Source organism: Vigna angularis, chromosome 2, assembly GCF_016808095.1.
Source record: "Vigna angularis cultivar LongXiaoDou No.4 chromosome 2, ASM1680809v1, whole genome shotgun sequence".
NCBI lineage: Eukaryota > Viridiplantae > Streptophyta > Magnoliopsida > Fabales > Fabaceae > Vigna > Vigna angularis.
In genome coordinates this window covers 1,572,528-1,590,831 of record NC_068971.1, presented here as the reverse complement: position 1 = coordinate 1,590,831, position 18,304 = coordinate 1,572,528, and the positions used below count along the sequence as shown (strand labels likewise).

Here is an 18,304-nt window from a genome sequence, read left to right as displayed (position 1 = left end):
TTTTAGATTCAGTTATAAGTCATTATGAATTAATTTATCATATTCATGTATTTTATTTTTAAATAAATAAAAAATCGATCATTATGCTTATAAGTTTTGAATAAAAATATCATTTTGAAAACAAACAAATTCCTTATTTATTAAAATAAATAATTATTACATATTTGTACTCTAACCTGTAACAGTGTTAAAATTAGTATCTCAACATAACTAATATAAAAATAACTGTTTAAATAAATTAATAAACTAATATATTTTGTCATATATTTAATCTTGTGGTGGTGTTCTGTTTACAGTTAAAATGGTCTCCTCCATCAATTATACCCTTTCAACATGCAAAGTCATTGACACACTTGTATCTCGACACACTTACCCTGATAGATATCACTGTTAGAAAATTTTGATACTCATTTTTAACTGTATAAAAGCTCAATGGAATATCTGTTGCAATTTTGCTTTAGAACTCATGCTGAAGACCTTGAAAGAAGCTCAATCATGATGAAATTTATCTGAAATTCATAACACCTAACCTTTTTAAATGCTTGATCACAATAATCAAATTACATTCCTCCACACTATGACAAGAATAGAAAAGCCTCCAAATTGTAAGTATGCATATTTGGATTTCTATTGTAGAATCAAGATTCATGTGTGATAAAAGACAATGCAGTTTCCAAAATTATTTGAGAAAGTAACTCATCAACTTCAAAAACAAACATAGTTACAAGAGGAAGACAGAAAGAAGTCAAAATCACAACAATGGAGATCATTCTGAGAGGTGGCACAAGTCAGTGGAAGCCATTTTTAGGGCAAGAGTACTTCTTTTTGACATCAGCCTTGCTCTTTTTCTTCCTCCTCAACTTCTCACTGACAAAGGCTCTCTCAAGCTGCTCCACCCTTTGAGAGAGAGAGGTGAGAAGTGTAGTCTGTGTTTCGTTCCTCTGAAAAAGCTGCACCATCATCTCCATCATCTTCTGCTTGTCTTCCACAAGCTTCTCTAACAACAACTCCATCTTCTTCCCATCTCCTTCCTCTCTTTCACAATCCCCTTTCTCCTCTTTCACCAAACTCTTTCCTTCTTCACCATCTTCCACCTCCTCATTCCTCAAACCTTCAATTTTCTCTTGCTCCTCGCATATAACTTCACCCTCTTTTCCCTCAACCAAACTTGTTTCCAACTCAATGCTTTCTTCTTCCATGCACCCACTCTCATTCTGCAAACTTTCCATTACATTACCTTCATCTTCCTTCACCAAACAATCATCTTCTCCCACCCCACAATCACCCTCCCTCTCTTTTTTCACTTCTTCCTCCTCCTCTTTCTCTGAAGCCGGAACAGACATTTCGTCAAGCATTTCTTGGACGGCAATAGCTTTTTTTATGACAGACTTTCTACACTCCCGGAGGCCAGAGTAGTGCAACACCCGAACAGAATCTAGCCTAAGAAGCAAGTTCATGATGGTTTCGATCACCCTTACCCTCTCCTTTTGCTCCCTCCTCAGCACTTCCACTCGAATCGTGCTCTCGATCCGCTCCAACTCCACCCTCATGGCAGCTATCTTCTTCATCGCGTTCCTCACAAGGAACCCTCTCAACATCCTCTGAATCTTTATGACAGAATCGGTTCTGGTACGCTCTGAACCCACGAAGTAAACAGGAATGGAAACCACCTTAGAAGGTATTCTGTAATAATCAGGCTCGGCCGTGCTCCAATGAGTAGGGCTGTTCTTCATCTGCGTCATTGTGGGTCCTGTTGATTTCGAGAATTTTAAGGATTTTGCTTTTTGTTTTTGAGGAAGAAGGTAACAGAGGAAGATATTTATACAGAAGATGGGACCAGGAAACGAAAGTTCGAGCAGTTTCAGGAGGAAAGGAAAGAAATAACGGCTTGCTTACGTGGCGTCATTTATGCTCTCTTTCTAGATAGCTGTGGATTCTTCTTCTACTTTCTCGCCTCTTCTACCACGTCATCATTTCTGGTCACTTTATAACACTTTTTCAATTATTATTAATATGTTGTAATTATAGAAAACCTAAATTTTATTTTTCTTTATTAGTTTTGAAATAAAATAAAATAAAATTTACTTCCCTGGTTTCCATCTTAGTTTTAAAGATTAATTAGAATAAAATGAAAATATAGGCGTGTTTAGACAAATACAAAAACAGTAAATCGATTAAATTAAAGTTTAAAATATCTATTGTAAATGAGATAAAATTAAACATGAATTAAGACAAAATTAAGATTTAATATATTTATACAAAGAATTAAAATTTAGGGTGCTAAATTCTCTTTTCGATGTAATTTAAAATTGGATATATCTAAAATGCTATGTTATTTATTATTACTATGAGCCAAAAAAAAATGATCCAAATTTAAGTGTACATAATTTAACTTTATATTTATTCATTTTGTAAATATGAGAAGAGCGTGCATTCTAAATATAGTTGACAAATTTTGTTTATTTTTGAAATTTTTAAATAAATATATCTATGTTGTGTCTTGTGATCTTGTTGCAATATGATTTTTTTTTCAATGAATGTTGGTTTTTCAATCTTTTATTAAATTTACCAAATTTAAATTTATTTTTTTATCTAATTGATTTGACTGTCTATAGATATATTATTTTATAGACACCATAAAACTTGAGATGAGAATGTCCTTCTAATTTTAAACCAGAGTTAATATATGTCTTTAATTTTGAAAGCAACATAAAATTCCTCTTATATGCAATGCAAATTTCATATGCTTCAGTCAAGGTCTTCTGCATGAGTTCTATGGCAAAATTTCTGGAAGGAATGGAAATTGGAAATGCATCAAATCGTTCTGTATGTATGGATTTCTTTTGAACAGAGCAAATGCATAGATAATAAGAAGGCAATTGAATTTCTAAAACTAACCTAAAAGAACACTTTATTGGTACTATGAAGGAAAATTGAATTACAATGAACATCAACTTCAACAAAAACCAGTTACAAGGGACAAAAAGAAACCAAGATTACAAAAGTAGAAAGATTCTTTTGAAACTCAGATGAAGCAATTTCTGAGATGAGTTTGTTTATTTTTTCTATCAGTCTTTCTCTTTTTCTTCCTCCTCAACTTCTCTGAAGCCATGGCTCTCTCAAGCTTCTCCACCCTCTGTGATAGAGAGGTGAGAAGTGAAGTCTGCAACTCATTCTTCTGAAACAGTTGCGTCATCATCTCTATCATCTTGTGGTTGTCTTCCACCATCGTCTCCATCAACAACTCCTTCTTCTTCCTATCTCCTTCCTCTTCTTTCACCAAAACACTTTCCTTCTCTTGCACCTCCTCATTCCTCAAACCTTCAATTTCCTCACCTTCCTCACATTCAACTTCATCCTCCTCTTCCTCATTCCTCAAATTTTCCATTCCACTATCTTCTTCTTCTTCCTTCACCAAACAATTCCATTCTTCCACAGCACATTCCTCCTCCTTCTCTTCTATTTTCACGCCCTCATTAGAATCAGCGACACCCATTTGATCAAGCATTTCCTGAAGGGCAATAGCTTTTCTGATAACAGACTTTCTGCACTCCCTGAGGCCAGAGTAGTGCAATACCCGAACCGAATCCAACTTGAGAAGCAAGTTCATGATGGTCTCGATCACCCTCACCCTCTCTTTCGCTTCCCTCTTCACCACTTCAAGTCGAATCTCGCTCTCAATCCGTGCCAACTCCACCCTCATGGCCGCGATCTTCTTCAACGTCTTCCTCACCAGAAACCCTCTCAACACCCTTTGAATCTTTATGGCAGAATCGCCTCTGCTGCGCTCTGAACTCACGAAGCGAACAGGAATGGAAACCACCTTAGATGGTGCTTTGTAATAGCTTGGCTCAACCATGCCCCAGGGAGTTCTTTCGAAAGAGGTGTTCTTCATCTGCATCAATTTCGAGAATGTTCAGGTTTTTGTTTTCGATTGTGATGAACAAGGTAACAGATAACCAGATTTTATAACCAGAAAGGAAGACAGAAGAAAAGATGAAAGTTCGAGAAGTTTCAGGAGAAGAACCATAACTTCTAGATAACCATAGAAGTAGAACAATCCAGAATATTATTTCATGTTCCGACACGTCATCTTTACTTTTGCACAAAATAGCACTTACTTTATTTACTTCTATTTTATTTTAAATAATATTAATTATACTCTCCTAGCTACTTGAATTACGTCTATTGTAGTTTTAATGACATAATATTTATTGTTTTATGTTTTAATAGAATAATATTCATTTTTCATATTTTATTTATAAAAAGTAGTTTTTGTTTGTAATTTTAAAAAAAATACATACTAGTTATTTTTAAAAGTTTTTATTAAGTTCTAGTCTATATAATATTTCAAAAATAAAAATAAAAGATTAAAATGTCACTTACTAATATTTAAAAATACTTTTAGTTTTGAAAATTTAGAAATTTTACATTAGTTTCTAACATTTTTTTACTTTTTAAATTCTTGACATTATTTCATGTATTGACATTATTTCATAATGAAAAACATAGAAATTTCTATGATAAAAAATTGAGAAAAGGAATCTAAAAATATTTTAAAAATGACTTAAAAAAATTAATATAATAAAAACGACATATAAATAAATATTTTTCAAACACTGAATACAAAGTTAGTAAACTGTTTAGAAATGAAAATATCTTCAAATCTTAAGAATATTAAGAAGGTTAATATCTTTCTCTGATATGTGTATATATAAAAATTAAAGGGAAATAGATGTTATTTTATTAAAGATGTAATTTTATTTTAAAATTAACAAATATAAGAGTACTATTTAGTTTACTCTTTTAAAAAATAAGTACAATTTTATCTATTTTTAATTAAAATTAGTGCAAGTGACTTTGATGAGTATATATTTATTGCATGCATCAACAAAGAGTATAAATTTTATCTATTTTTGGCCCAATCTTATTCCTCTTCGAGTTTAATCTGAACTTTGAAAGAGAGTTGCTCCCTCCACCACCACCAACTGCTTCCTGCACCACTTCATACCTAATTTGCTCTTTTATAAAAACGGATGTCAACATTCGTTTCACCTTCAACGGATGTTGACATCCGTTTACTTAAAAAAAAATTTCAACTAATGAACGTGACACATTCTTTTATATATATATATATATATATATATATATATATATATATATATATATATATGTATATATATAATATTTTAATTATTATTTAAATAATAATAAATAAATTAAACTTAATAATAATTATTTTATTAAATAAAATAAAATTAATTTATAAATAATTAAGTAATAATTTTAAAATAATTAAATAATATTTATATATTATTTTAAAATAAAAAAACTAAATACTTAAAGAAAAATTCAACGGATATCGCCACGTCCGTTTTAATATATATATAAAAAATATTTTAATTATTATTTAAATAACAATAAATAAATTAAAATTAATAATAATTATTTTATTAAATAAAATAAATTAATTATAAATAATTAAGTAATAATTTTAAAATAATTAAATAATATTTATATATTAATTTAAAATAAAAAAAATAAAAAGACTAAAACTTAAAAAAAAAAAACTCAACGGATGTCTGTGGCACATCTGTTTTAATATATATGTATAAAAAATATTTTAATTATTATTTAAATAATAATAAATAAATTAAAATTAATATTAATTATTTTATTAAATAAAATAAAATTAATTTATAAATAATTAAATAATAATTTTAAAATAATTAAATAATATTTATATATTAATTTAAAATAAAAAAATAAAAAAACAAAAAACTTAAAAAAAAATTCAACGGACACATCCGTTTTAATATATATGTATAAAAAATATTTTAATTTTTATTTAAATAATAATACATAAATTAAATTAATAATAATTATTTTATTAAATAAAATAAAATTAATTTATAAATTATTAAGTAATAATTTAAAAAAATTAAATAATATTTATATATTAATTTAAAATACAATAAATTAAAAAACTAAAAATTAAAAAAAAAAAGAAACTCAACGAATGTCGCCACATCCGTTGAATAATTTTTTCTTCAACGGATGTTGACATCTGTAACATCCCAAAATTATACAGTCATCAACTATATAATAGAATATTAACATATATTAATATGACAAAACAGTTTTAAAATAAAAGGGGTAAATTTCACAAGTGGCCGAACGGCCTTACATATATACACAAAAGTTTACGAGCGTTCAATGATAATAAGGACGAACGGTGTACAAAAATAAATACCGAACGTCCAACTATACAACTATAGCAAAAGGGCGCTCGTTCGAAAACGGCCCGCTAACCTAATTAAGCTAACAGCTCACCGAACGTCCTACTGTTCGGCCTTCACTTCAACCTCTACAAGATTCTCTTCAGCAATGAATCCTTCTTCAAGTGTTTCCTTCAAAGAAGCATCTCCCTCTGCTCACATCCACAAGGATGATCATTGCAAGGACAAGACGGACATACATAAACAGACAACACAAAGGAATACGAAGGGTAAGCTTATTGAATTTAATTCAAGTAAAACATACATTTCATAACATATCAAATACACATCAAATAATTTACAACACATACTTCAATTCATTCATTAATTCAATCAAATTCCTGATACTAGACAGACTGTCCGGACTGTATGAATCTTGTGTAGCTAAGGCGTTCGTGCACACAGGTGGAATAACTGGAATGCTCATCAGTCGCCACCTGAGGTTAGTCCGTTCTGTCCAAGTTACAGTTATGGACTAAGACCTCCTGTCATTCCCACACATGACATACTCATCTCTACTTGAGAACGAGCACTCACGGAATATCAGGATGAACCACCATCTAAGCTTACCACGTTCATACTTTACCATTTCAATTCCATTCAAGAGTTGTTCCTCCCTGGAACGCTCGTTCAAAATCCACAATCATAATTTTCATTCTTATACTGTTCGCACATCATAACACTTCCTCTTAATAACATTTTCATTCTTTGTTCCACTTTCATAAAAGGACGAGCGTTTCAATCCTCCTCATAATGAGGACGAACGTCAAGAGCGAGGCCGAAAGATCTTCTTTTCCAAAGGGATAAAGCTGACACTTTTTACATGACGAACGTTATTACAATTTGAATCAGTTAAGTGAACTGACTCTAGAACAATTCAACTTATACTTAGAATAATTCAATGATCAAGATTCAAAGTCAATCCAACTGAATGAAGATACAAAATGACGAGTGCTAAATGTACTAAGTACAATTTAGTTAGAATAAACCGACTGCCAGTAAATGACCGAACGCGGTACGCGAATTTACTGAAATTTAGGACGAACGTAATTTAAGTTTTTGGACGAACGCTATGGGAATTCAGGACGAACGTTATTTCAGCTCGTTGATAATTACGGAAAGAACGAGCGTTCGGTATAGGACCGAGCGCTACTTATCACTTACGCTTTGGGACGAGCATTCGGTATAAGACCGAGCGCCACTTAGGACGTACGCTTTGGGTCGAGACCCCTCGCTGATTCAAAATCTTAGAAATAGGATTTTATATAAGTTGGAATGGTGAAGTTACATTTTTTAACAATATGACTAAGTGTCTGACTATATATTTTCAAGTTTCTCAATCTCTCCCACAACACTCAGGATATCTACGTTTGGCCGAACGCTCAAACGTAAAGCTATATACATAAGAGGGCGTTCATCCTCAAATAGAATCTTTTCCAAATGAAAGAGTTCAGCTATTTCAAAGAAGTTACTGAGAATACCGAACGGTCAAAGACCGTTTCGATAACGAACGTTCATTATCATAGAATTTCATATTCAAATTCAACTTACAGTAAACACATTTTTCAGTATAAACTTTCATACATTAAATTACTCATATCATAGTACAATCCATACTTTTCATGCATCATCTCATCATCAAAATCATATAGTAAAATCTGATACCATAGATCATACTCAATAAAATTCATAGAACATGCATCCAACACAGTATAACTCACAGAACAGTCATGCAACACAGTATAACTCAAGAATTAAATTTAATAAGCTTCCCTTACCTTTAAGATGAGCGTTCGTCCTAGGTTTGCAACTGAACGTGTCAACTATAATTTCCTTCTACCCGCACACTCACTACTCTAATATTCAACATCAAAGACAGATGAAAAAGGGTTTCAGTATCAAATCTTAAGAACTCAGGCACCCAAAGTTGGGTGTGCGTGTTCACTAGAACGAACAGTGGAAGGAAGATGAACTTACCGGTTTCAGAATTCTAAAACGTTCGGTTCAACTTGAAGCTTATGACTCTGGGAATGCTCCCACGGTGCCTGATCGTTGATCGGAGTAGATAATGGTAAGTTGCAGAAGAGAGAAGGAGAAGAGTTCTAGAGAGAAGAAGGAGGAAAGGAAAAATCTGAGTTTGGAAGGGGAGAAGGTGCGCGTAAGAGAGTGGGAGATTTTTCCAGAAAAATTCACTTTTGTTCAAATCCCACTGTCAGACGGACGAGCGTCCCTCTTGTCGACACCTGCACCCCACCACTGACTTCAGAAGTTTCAAATTTGACAAGTGGCGTGCATGCATGGATCGGTGGTGGATTTTTAATGCACTGAACGCGTGACACGGTGCATTAATGGAAGCAAAGAGGTGATTCAGCATAGTAATAAATGATACGTGACAACATCCGTTGAAGAAAAGAGATAGGGATGTAGGATATTTTAAAATATAAAGAATAATTTTGGAATTTATAAAAAATGTGGTGGTGTAGGGAGCAAAGTGGAGTGGTGTAGGAAGTAACCCTCACTTTGAAAACAACGGACCATTTCACAATGTGGCCCAAACATTGTCAAGTCACCTTTTAAGTGGGCTGTTAAACCTAGCCCAACAAAAGATTATAAAATAGGGTGTTTCTTTATGCACCCTCATTATTGCTAACTACATTCTACATAAAAAGACTAAAATATCCTCTCTCATTGTACCATGTCACCACTATGGTCATCATACTGGTACACTACGTGAGAAGAAGAAAAAAAAAGTAAAAAAGAACTCTTCCAAAAAGCTCATTCTGAAATTGAAAATAATGTTCTAAAAAACTTCTTGTGGGATAATTTTCATATTTTTCAGAAAATTCATTTTGAAAAATATAATAATACATGTTTAGGAAAACATGTTCCAAAAATAAGTTTCAGATAACACATTCAGAAAATCTGTTTCCAAAATTATATTTTTTTTTTCAAATATCACGTTTTAACATATTCAGAAAAACTGTTTTGAAAATTTTTTAGAACAGAAAATCCAGAAATATCTTTGACAAGACGAAAATTGTTATTTTAAAATTTACAAATTTGCAGATAAAAATCATGGAAATGAAATAAGAAAAAGCTTAAAATAATAATTTATTTTCGCCAATATGTCACATTGGGAGAACCCTTTTGACCTGGCAAACAACGGTCAAACTTTCGGTTAACTTCATGGCAAGGTCGCACAATCTTTGAAATGGAATGATAACGTATAAATATATTACAATAATATTTTTAATTTTATTTTAGTATTTTCAATTTAATATTTTTAAAAAAGAAATGAATATAATATTGTGTGTTAAATGAAAGAGAAGAGAACAGAAGGAAGAGAGAGAGAAAAGAAGAAAAGCAGTGTGATTTCCAAAGCATGCAGTCATTATTCCAAAACGACAATTGATGAAAAAGCGTGGGCACGTCAGCATGGTTGCGCCGCCTGAATGAGCAGCACAGCATGCGGTGGAAAGAAAAGAAACACCACGCCTTCTTCTTCTCTCTTCTCTTCTCTCCTCTCTCCTTTTCCACTGTGTTTTCAACACCACCAACTGCACCTTTGTCACTGCTTTAGGTGAACACCCTCTCTCCTATTCCTATCCCTACTCTTCTCTCTTTTCTGATCTCTATCATCATCATCATCCTCGCATACATGCAAAACAAAACTCCTCGTAGACACTAACATTATTATCGAATGCCTTATGTCAGAAACAACACCAAAAAGGTTGCTTGGTCGACAACAAGGACGCACCCTTCTCTCTTTCTTTGGGTCTCACTCAATCTTGGACAAACATTCATCCGGCTTTACATGCTCACACATCTGCTATACGTAGATTAGCCATTTGCTTTTTGGTTTTTTCTGCCTACTGTCGTCTGTTTCTATCAATAACACTGCTTTTTCACCTCACACTGTGTGACAAACATGCATGCATTCTTCTCCTCGATCGACTAAGCAATGCAAGCAGCGTTACGGCTACAATGTATGTATCATGGAAGGTATAAATCACACAACAGTAGACACAACAGACAACACTCCCTCTGAATCAGAGACACGCCCTGCGACAACAACAGACAAATAAAGCACCCCTTCTTCAATTCTTCCACTTTTTCAACCCTTCCTTCACCCTTATAAAACCATCCCTCCTCTTCCCTCTTTTCTCGTCCAACTGTAGTTCAAACACTTGATTCGTTTTCTTACAAGAATAATGCATTACCAAGTGGAGCCTGCTGCTGCTGCATGGAACTACCTCATCAGGGTTCGGACCATGGAAGAGGATCAAATGGAGAGAGTGGTTAGGCTGGCCTCTCAGAGTGCTGTGGTGATTTTCAGTATGAGTAGCTGTTGCATGTGCCATGCAATGAAGAGGCTCTTCTGTGGCATGGGGGTTAACCCCACCGTTCATGAGCTTGACCAAGACCCCAAAGGAAAAGACATGGAGAGAGCACTGATGAGGCTTCTTGGAAATGGAATCAACACCACTGCTGCAGTTGTTCCTGTCGTGTTCATTGGAGGAAAACTTGTTGGGTCCATGGACAGGGTTTTGGCTTTCCACATCAGTGGCACCCTTGTCCCTCTTCTCAAACAAGCTGGAGCTTTGTGGCTTTGAAACTTCTCAAACAAAACAGCACTGTCTTGTCTTCGTTTCTTATTACTCAAGACATTGTTATATCCATACATGAGATTTTATCAGAATTATTACTAGTTAAAAGATTGCCTGCAAGGGAACAAGAAAAGTAGGAAAAATCAACCTCTCAATTTTCTTGATTTGCCTTTTGTAGTTTGTGGTTTGTGTTGTAGTTTGTATAAAGAAGCACATGTATTATGGAAATGAACAAGAAGTTGTAGTGAAACACTATCCTTGACTTTAGCTTTTCTATATATATCTTGGTATAAATGTAAACTCATGACAGATTTGCCAGTTTTCTAGCTAGTCTTTCAATTTATGGGAAAAGTTAATCGATAATTTAAGTGCATGTCACATGAAAATTTATCTGAGGCCACGCGACAGTATCTCCCCTAGTGTACCTAGATGTTTTCTCTTTCGAGACCATTATCAGAGAAAGAAGTGAAAAGAGCATCTGTGGATGGTCTGATTTTTTATCCATCTAACTTTGCTTCATTGATGGGAAAAGATTATGATCATTGACGGTACAAAGTATAATAATATATATGTCTTTCTGAGTGTATATAATATATACTTTTATGTTTATAAAGTCTTTTATAAGCTGATATCATGGCTCAATGAGTAATAACCTGCTTTATAGTATTACTATGATGTTTGTTTTAACTTGTGATTTTGGTTCCCTGTCAAGGAAATTCGAACATCTTATTACCATATTTTCATATTTTGTGCTGTGACTGAGTCCATGGCAGATATTTGGGGATACTCTTCCACATTCACTCGTTAGAGCAAACACATAAACTTTGGCTTACTTTTGTGTACTTTGTGCTACTATTTTTGTAGGCTAGGGATATTCAGTCTCCAATGTATCAGAATCATATCTTGAGCTCGATATGCATGTCACAAATCATCATGTCATGTCATCTGTTTAAAACATACTTTTTCATGCTTAAAAAGTTTTATTTTTTCTTCATGAAATAATGCAGCAATTTTTTAGCAGACATATTTCGACAATTTTTAGACTCTCTACATCAAATTGTATCTTCAAGACCGTATTTTGCATTTATGAATTATGATAGCACTCTGTTACTCTTCTCTTTCATTTTCTTTTCCTTACCAAAAATAGAACTTATACCTCATGCATTTGCAACTTTGAAATCCTATTTTCGCATTCAAACTCTAACGCAGAAAGTGGATTTGAAAGAATTTGAAGATAATTTTTTTTATCGTTTATTTGAGTAAATTTAGAGATAAACAAGAATGAATTTAGAAATAAAATTGGTGAGAATTAGTATAAAATTGTATTGACGTGACAAATTAAAAAAATTTATTTCTAAATTTATTTTCATTTACCTTCAAATTTACTCAAATAAACGACAAAAAAATTTATTTTTAAATCCTCTCAAATCCACCCCTCAAATCCACTCAAAAGAACAAAGCATAATGGACATATATATGTCTACTTGCTAGTTAGATTTAGGTAACCTTTATTTTCAAAGTAAGTTTTATTCATCTTTTTCTTTAAGAAAAATATTTGCTCCAAAAGTAGGTAGATTAATCCTATTGAAAATTTTATGTTAACTAGAGATAAAAATAAACTTGTATTATATAAATGATGATAAATTTTATCTTTCAAACTGTTTTTACTGAATTTAAATTTAATACTTTTTTCTTGATATGATATTAAAACTATCCAGAATTTATTTTAATAAAATTTATTATTTATTGAATTTATGATGTTATTTGCAGATAATTTATTAATTCATTAATAATATTTCACACTCAAAATATATATACTTCATAAAAAGTTATATTAAACATTTTTCATAAATTAAAAGTAAAATTAATTTACAGTATATAAATAAATATAAACTTTACTTTATAACTAATTTTAGTGGATGAGTTAGATTAAAAAGTTTACATCTTAAAAAACAATAATATTGATATCATGAACAAATATTTGAACTAGTTTGCCAGAAAAATAAAGGTCTAAATGACACCCGTTATAATTACAGTCAATCTTCTAACACAGTTCATTTAAATGCACATTATTCATACTCACTATCAATCTTTTTCCTTTCAAGGAGGTTAATTTATGACGTGATTTATCAGTATCAAATTAAAGGTTTGAATGTTCCAATGTAAAGAATAGAAAACATGCAATTTCAATGACGATATTAACATACAGCTTATGCTTTCAAACTAATCTGAAATCGTTCAACTCCTAGAAAAACTAAGTGTGCAATACTATAACAGGCAGCTTAGGGTACGTAGTATAGTATCTTGAAACTGCATAATTGAATATAGTATGGTAAAGAACATTAATATGAGCATGTTTTGATGATGAAGATGGAAAGTGTTAAACCATGGGTGGGTGGTGTTCTGATTCGAGAGGAGAGGGTGAAGGTGCAACCTTGATGCTGCTATTAGCTATATAGAGCATACCACTACCAGAAAAAATGGCAAAGACGACAAAAGCAAAGGAAAATATTAAGAAAAGAGCAATGGCAAATGCTGCCCACAGAACTTCTTGCTGTTTTCGAGCTCTGTTATGCATCACAGCTGCAAATTCCATTATGAAATGGATCATTAGAATGAAGCAGAAACAAACCATTAGAAGACTGAAGAAAAGAGAAAGCACATGAATCGCCATTTTTTCTCTGCCATTCAACATTTTTTCTCTCTCCACAACACAACAAATGGCCTAAAAAATTATCAGAATATAGCCATTATATATATATACACACATATTAACTAATATAGATTAATCATAATAATAGTTATTATTAAATATCAGCATTCAGAGATAAATTATTAGTTATCAGTATCAGGTCTCTGACATAATTTGCGTATGGATTTTTAAGAATATTTTCATACTGCATAATACTCTACTGAATGATATTTTGTACTGTTTAAAAATATTTATAAGTTTAGTTTTTTTGAATAAAAATAATACTAGTAATTTATTTAATACTAGCAATATATATATATATATATTATATATATATATATATATATATATATATATAGAGAGAGAGAGAGAGAGAGAGGTTGACGTATTCAGATTTTCTTAACATAAATAACTTTTAGCTGATATTGAGGGGGCAGGTAATGATTCACACTAAAGTCTTTTGGAAGAGCTATATACTGTTTTGGGCTTAGTGTGGTCTATCAAATGTTAAAGCGTCACGAATAATAAAATATATTATATTGGATTTATGCAACTGGAATATATTAATCAAGTTTTTTTTTTAAATTGAAATTTAAGATATTTAGATCAATTTCTACCAAGTTTTTTCAATGCGAGAAAAATAAAAGTGGTATTTTTACAAGTTGAATTTGTTTTATTCATCAATTAAGTTACAAATTATTCCTTATATCATTTCTAAATTTTTGTACAAAAATTAATTTTAATTTATATAAAACTATATATTTTTAGTTTTCTCTCTTTTATACAAATTTTTTTATTAATGATACCAAGGATATATGTTTGTAGAAACAAAAATAATACATTAATTCATTTTTTACTTACTTACTTTTAAAGTTTAGATGTGATTGTTCTCAGTGAAACGACATAATGTTGAATGAGAAAAATAAAACTATGCAAAAGAAGCATTTTAAAGATAAGGAACATGTCTTTTTAACAATTTTTTTTTACAACCACTTTTATATGGTAGCTCGTGATTGGTCTGTTTCAAATATACAAATCAATAAAACAGTGACACATAGTCTATTGTTAAAAAATTGTTAAAAAAAGTTGTTAACATATTATGATCCTAAAGAGAAATTAGGTTTTACTACCACTTCTTCTTTCTCGCTTAAAGGAAAATTATCTTTCATTTCAATTTTCCATAGCGGTACATGACTTGTTTATGACCGAATACATGTCTGGTCTACTAAGTCGACATGTATTTGATTAAGACATATTTACATCAATGAGATTAATTAGATATAATAATCCACGATTAAGATGAGAAAATCGAGATTACTCTAAAATTAATAAGTGACTAGGGTAAGTGGCCCAAGCCCATACAAGTAACGACATATGAAATTTCAATTTTTGTTAATTTTATTCAACTTAGTCTTTTTGTAACTCCACTTAAATAATTAATAACATGTAAGCAAGATATGTTACATGTCAGCTCATGATGTTTTTGTTATTTTTTTCTAAATTTTTTTAATTAGTTTTTAATTTTAAAAAGATGGTGCACGTGTCAAGTCAAGACATCGTGTCACTTGCAACAAGAGTGTTATGTCAATGTCATATGTTAAAGTTAATGTCACATATCAGTCTTTTATATTCAATTCAGTGTCAAATTTCGTTAACTTTATTCAATTCAATCCATTTTTGTAATTCATCTTTAAATTAAGATCAAATTTAATATATATATATATATATATATTTTTATATATAGAAATATTATGTTGATTTTTTATTAAAATTTACATTTTTATTAAATATTTCTAAAATCATTTTTGTGAGGCCTTGGAAAATTAAACCGTAAGCCATATGTCTAATCAAATTAATGCACTGCTGAGTCACCTGTCAGCTCTCATTAATGCACCGCGCCACACACTCAGTCTCATTAAAACGCACTCACACACTCTGACGCACGCCTGCCAAGTGTCTCAAACGGAATGTTCTGAAATTTGTAGTGGAAGACAGGTGTCTGTGTGTGAGAGAATGTCCGTTTGACTTGGGGAGAAAACTAATTTTTCCTGAAAAACCTTCTCCCCACTCTCTGCATGCAATCGTCTTCTTCCTCAGAACTCAACTTTTCCTATTCTCCAACTTCTCTCTAGAAATCCTTCAACTTCTCTCTACTATTACTTACCCATCTCTTCTCCGTTCAACATTCAGAACCGTAGGAACGTTCCCTGCACCGTGAGCTTCAATCCGAACCTAACAAATCCAAGTTCTGTAACCGGTAAGTCGCTCGACTCTGGACGCTAATTTCTGGGTTACATGCAAACTAAGATTCAGTTGCATGCAAGGGTATATACTGAGTTTTCTTTTGGTTAGACTTAGTTGAAGAACGTAAGAAAGACCGTGGAGGGTAGAAAGCCATAGTTGGGCAAGTCCAAGTTATACTGTTAGACGTACACTGCTATCCAGGTAAGGGAAGCTTAGTAATTTAATTGATACTTGTATGTTGTATGCAAGCATGATATGAACTGAATGTATGAGATGTATGTTGGTTGAGTATGCATGAACGAACGTTGTTGTACTGAATGAATATAATATATGTTGGTTGAAATGTATGTTTATGGTTGATACGTATGGATATGAGATGATTTATCACTTTGAAGTATGAATGATTAATGTGAATCGTATAAAGTTTGGGAATTGATATTGATATGAAGTATGAAGTATGAACTGATACGTTGAAAATTGATAACTGATCTAGAGGAAAATCTTAAATATGAAATCCTTACTATGATAAAATACGTTCGACATCGTTCGGTCTTATACCGTTCGGTTTCTAATCAATTGCTTAAAAAGGAATCCTTTCATTTGGAAAGAGTTCTGATCGAGAACGAGCGTCCCGTGAAATACTATGTTGAGCGTTCGGCTCAGCCTAGTGGTAATCTTGTAATTTAAATTAAGTTATAATGTATTATCCCTTATACTTACAAATTTGTAGCGCTCGGTCTTACACTGAGCGTTCGTCCTAATTAGCATTCGGTCTTACACTGAGCGTTCGTCCTAATTAGCACTCGGTCTTATACCAAGCGTTCGCTCTAATTAATTATTGGTCTTATATCTAGCGTTCGTCCTAAGAAGTGTTCGGTCTTATACCGAACGCTCGTCCATACCGTTGATTTCTAAATGAGCGTAAATAGCGTTCGTCCAAATTATTAGTAAATATATATTTATCGCGTTCGGTCATTGACTGGCAGTCGATCCCTTTAAACAAATTGTTCTCAGTATAATTAAATAATTATCTTGTTGTATCTTTATCCATTTGGATTAGGCCTATAGTCTTTGTACCTAAATTATTCTGAACATTGATTTTATATCTCTAAGAGTCGGTTCATTCAACTGATTCGAGTAGCAGTCACGTTCTTCATACAAGTATGTGTGGTCTTATTCTGTTTGACAACGAGTCTTCTAAATCTAGTCTTTAGCGTTCGTCTTCGTTCTTCGGAAGTATGAACGTTCGTTATTTTATACTTTTAAAACTGAAGATAAAAATGATGATAAATTATAAGATGTTGAAGTGTGAACACTGTATTGAATGATTATACGATTATGGCATTTGAACGAGCGTTCCAGGGAGGAACGACTCTTACATATATTGAATATTAAATTTGGTAAAGTATGACTGTGGATAAGTTAAGACTTGTTGTCCATCCTGATGTTCCGTGAGTACTCATCCTCATGTAGAGGGAGTATGTCATGTGTGGGAACGGCAGGAGGTCCTTAGTCCATAAGTTAACATGGGCGACGTAAGAACGGACTAACCTCGAGTGGCAGCTGTTGAGTGTATCCCAGTTACTACATCACTCGGGTGCAAGGACGCTTGTAACTACACAGATTCATACAGTCCGGACGGTCGGTCTAGTATATATATATATATATATATATATATATATATATATATATATATATATATATATATATATATATATATATATTTTTTTTTTTGGATGTTGTTATATGTTGAGTTATGTGCTTGTGTGAATTGAAATGTTTAGTGTATATGTTGATGTATAAATTAAATTACTTAAGCTTACCCTTTCGTTTTCTTTGTGTTGTCTTTTATCTCTGTACGTTCGTCCTGTCATTGCAATGATCATCCGTGTGGATGTGAGTAGATGGAGGTGCGTCACTTGAAGAAATGCTAGAAGAAGAAAATTTGGAAGACGCTAATCTGGTTGAAGTAGAAGTTAAAGCCGAGCCTTAGAGCGCTCGCTAGGTTTTATTTTAGTCTTTCAGTTTTATTTTTGAACGTTCGGTTAAGTTTTGTAAAACCGTTCGTCTCTGAACTTCTGTTACTGCTGTATTGTATATAATTTCTGTACTTTAAGCCGTTCGGCTTTTTGAACCTCGTTTAGTAATGTAAAGACTGCACTGTTTTACTGATTAAATGTAATTAATTCTGATTATGGTAATTACTATATTTTAGGATGTTACAATTTTCAAATTAACTCTAACTATATTATTAGAACATAATTATTAAATTTATGTTTGACTTTTTTTTTTACATATAAACAAAATAGAATTAGGAAATAGGATTAGACTTGGTTAAGAAAATAGAGTTAAAATTAGTTTAAAATTAAAAGAAATATTTTTATTTTATTTTTAAACCAACTATAACCCTATAATTTATTGTAATAATATAGCTAGAGTTGGTTATATATATATATATATATATATATATATATATATATATA

At 31.8% G+C, this 18,304-nt stretch overlaps 3 protein-coding genes across 3 annotated transcripts; 1 reads left to right on the top strand and 2 right to left on the bottom strand.

Annotated features, from left to right (window-relative positions):
- Positions 1-788: 788 nt before the first annotated feature.
- LOC108327148 (uncharacterized) lies at positions 789-1,742 on the bottom strand. The gene has a single exon (XM_017560884.1). It carries the CDS (start codon positions 1,740-1,742, stop codon positions 789-791), a length of 954 nt encoding a protein of 317 aa, XP_017416373.1.
- A 1,283-nt stretch (positions 1,743-3,025) lies between these two features.
- On the bottom strand, positions 3,026-3,859 carry LOC108327149 (uncharacterized). The gene has a single exon (XM_017560885.1). It carries the CDS (start codon positions 3,857-3,859, stop codon positions 3,026-3,028), a length of 834 nt encoding a protein of 277 aa, XP_017416374.1.
- A 6,605-nt stretch (positions 3,860-10,464) lies between these two features.
- On the top strand, positions 10,465-11,100 carry LOC108328741 (glutaredoxin-C1). Its single transcript, XM_017562633.2, has one exon. The coding sequence runs from the start codon at positions 10,490-10,492 to the stop codon at positions 10,889-10,891; it is 402 nt and encodes a 133-aa protein (XP_017418122.1). The 5' UTR covers positions 10,465-10,489; the 3' UTR covers positions 10,892-11,100.
- The last annotated feature ends 7,204 nt before the right edge of the window (positions 11,101-18,304 follow it).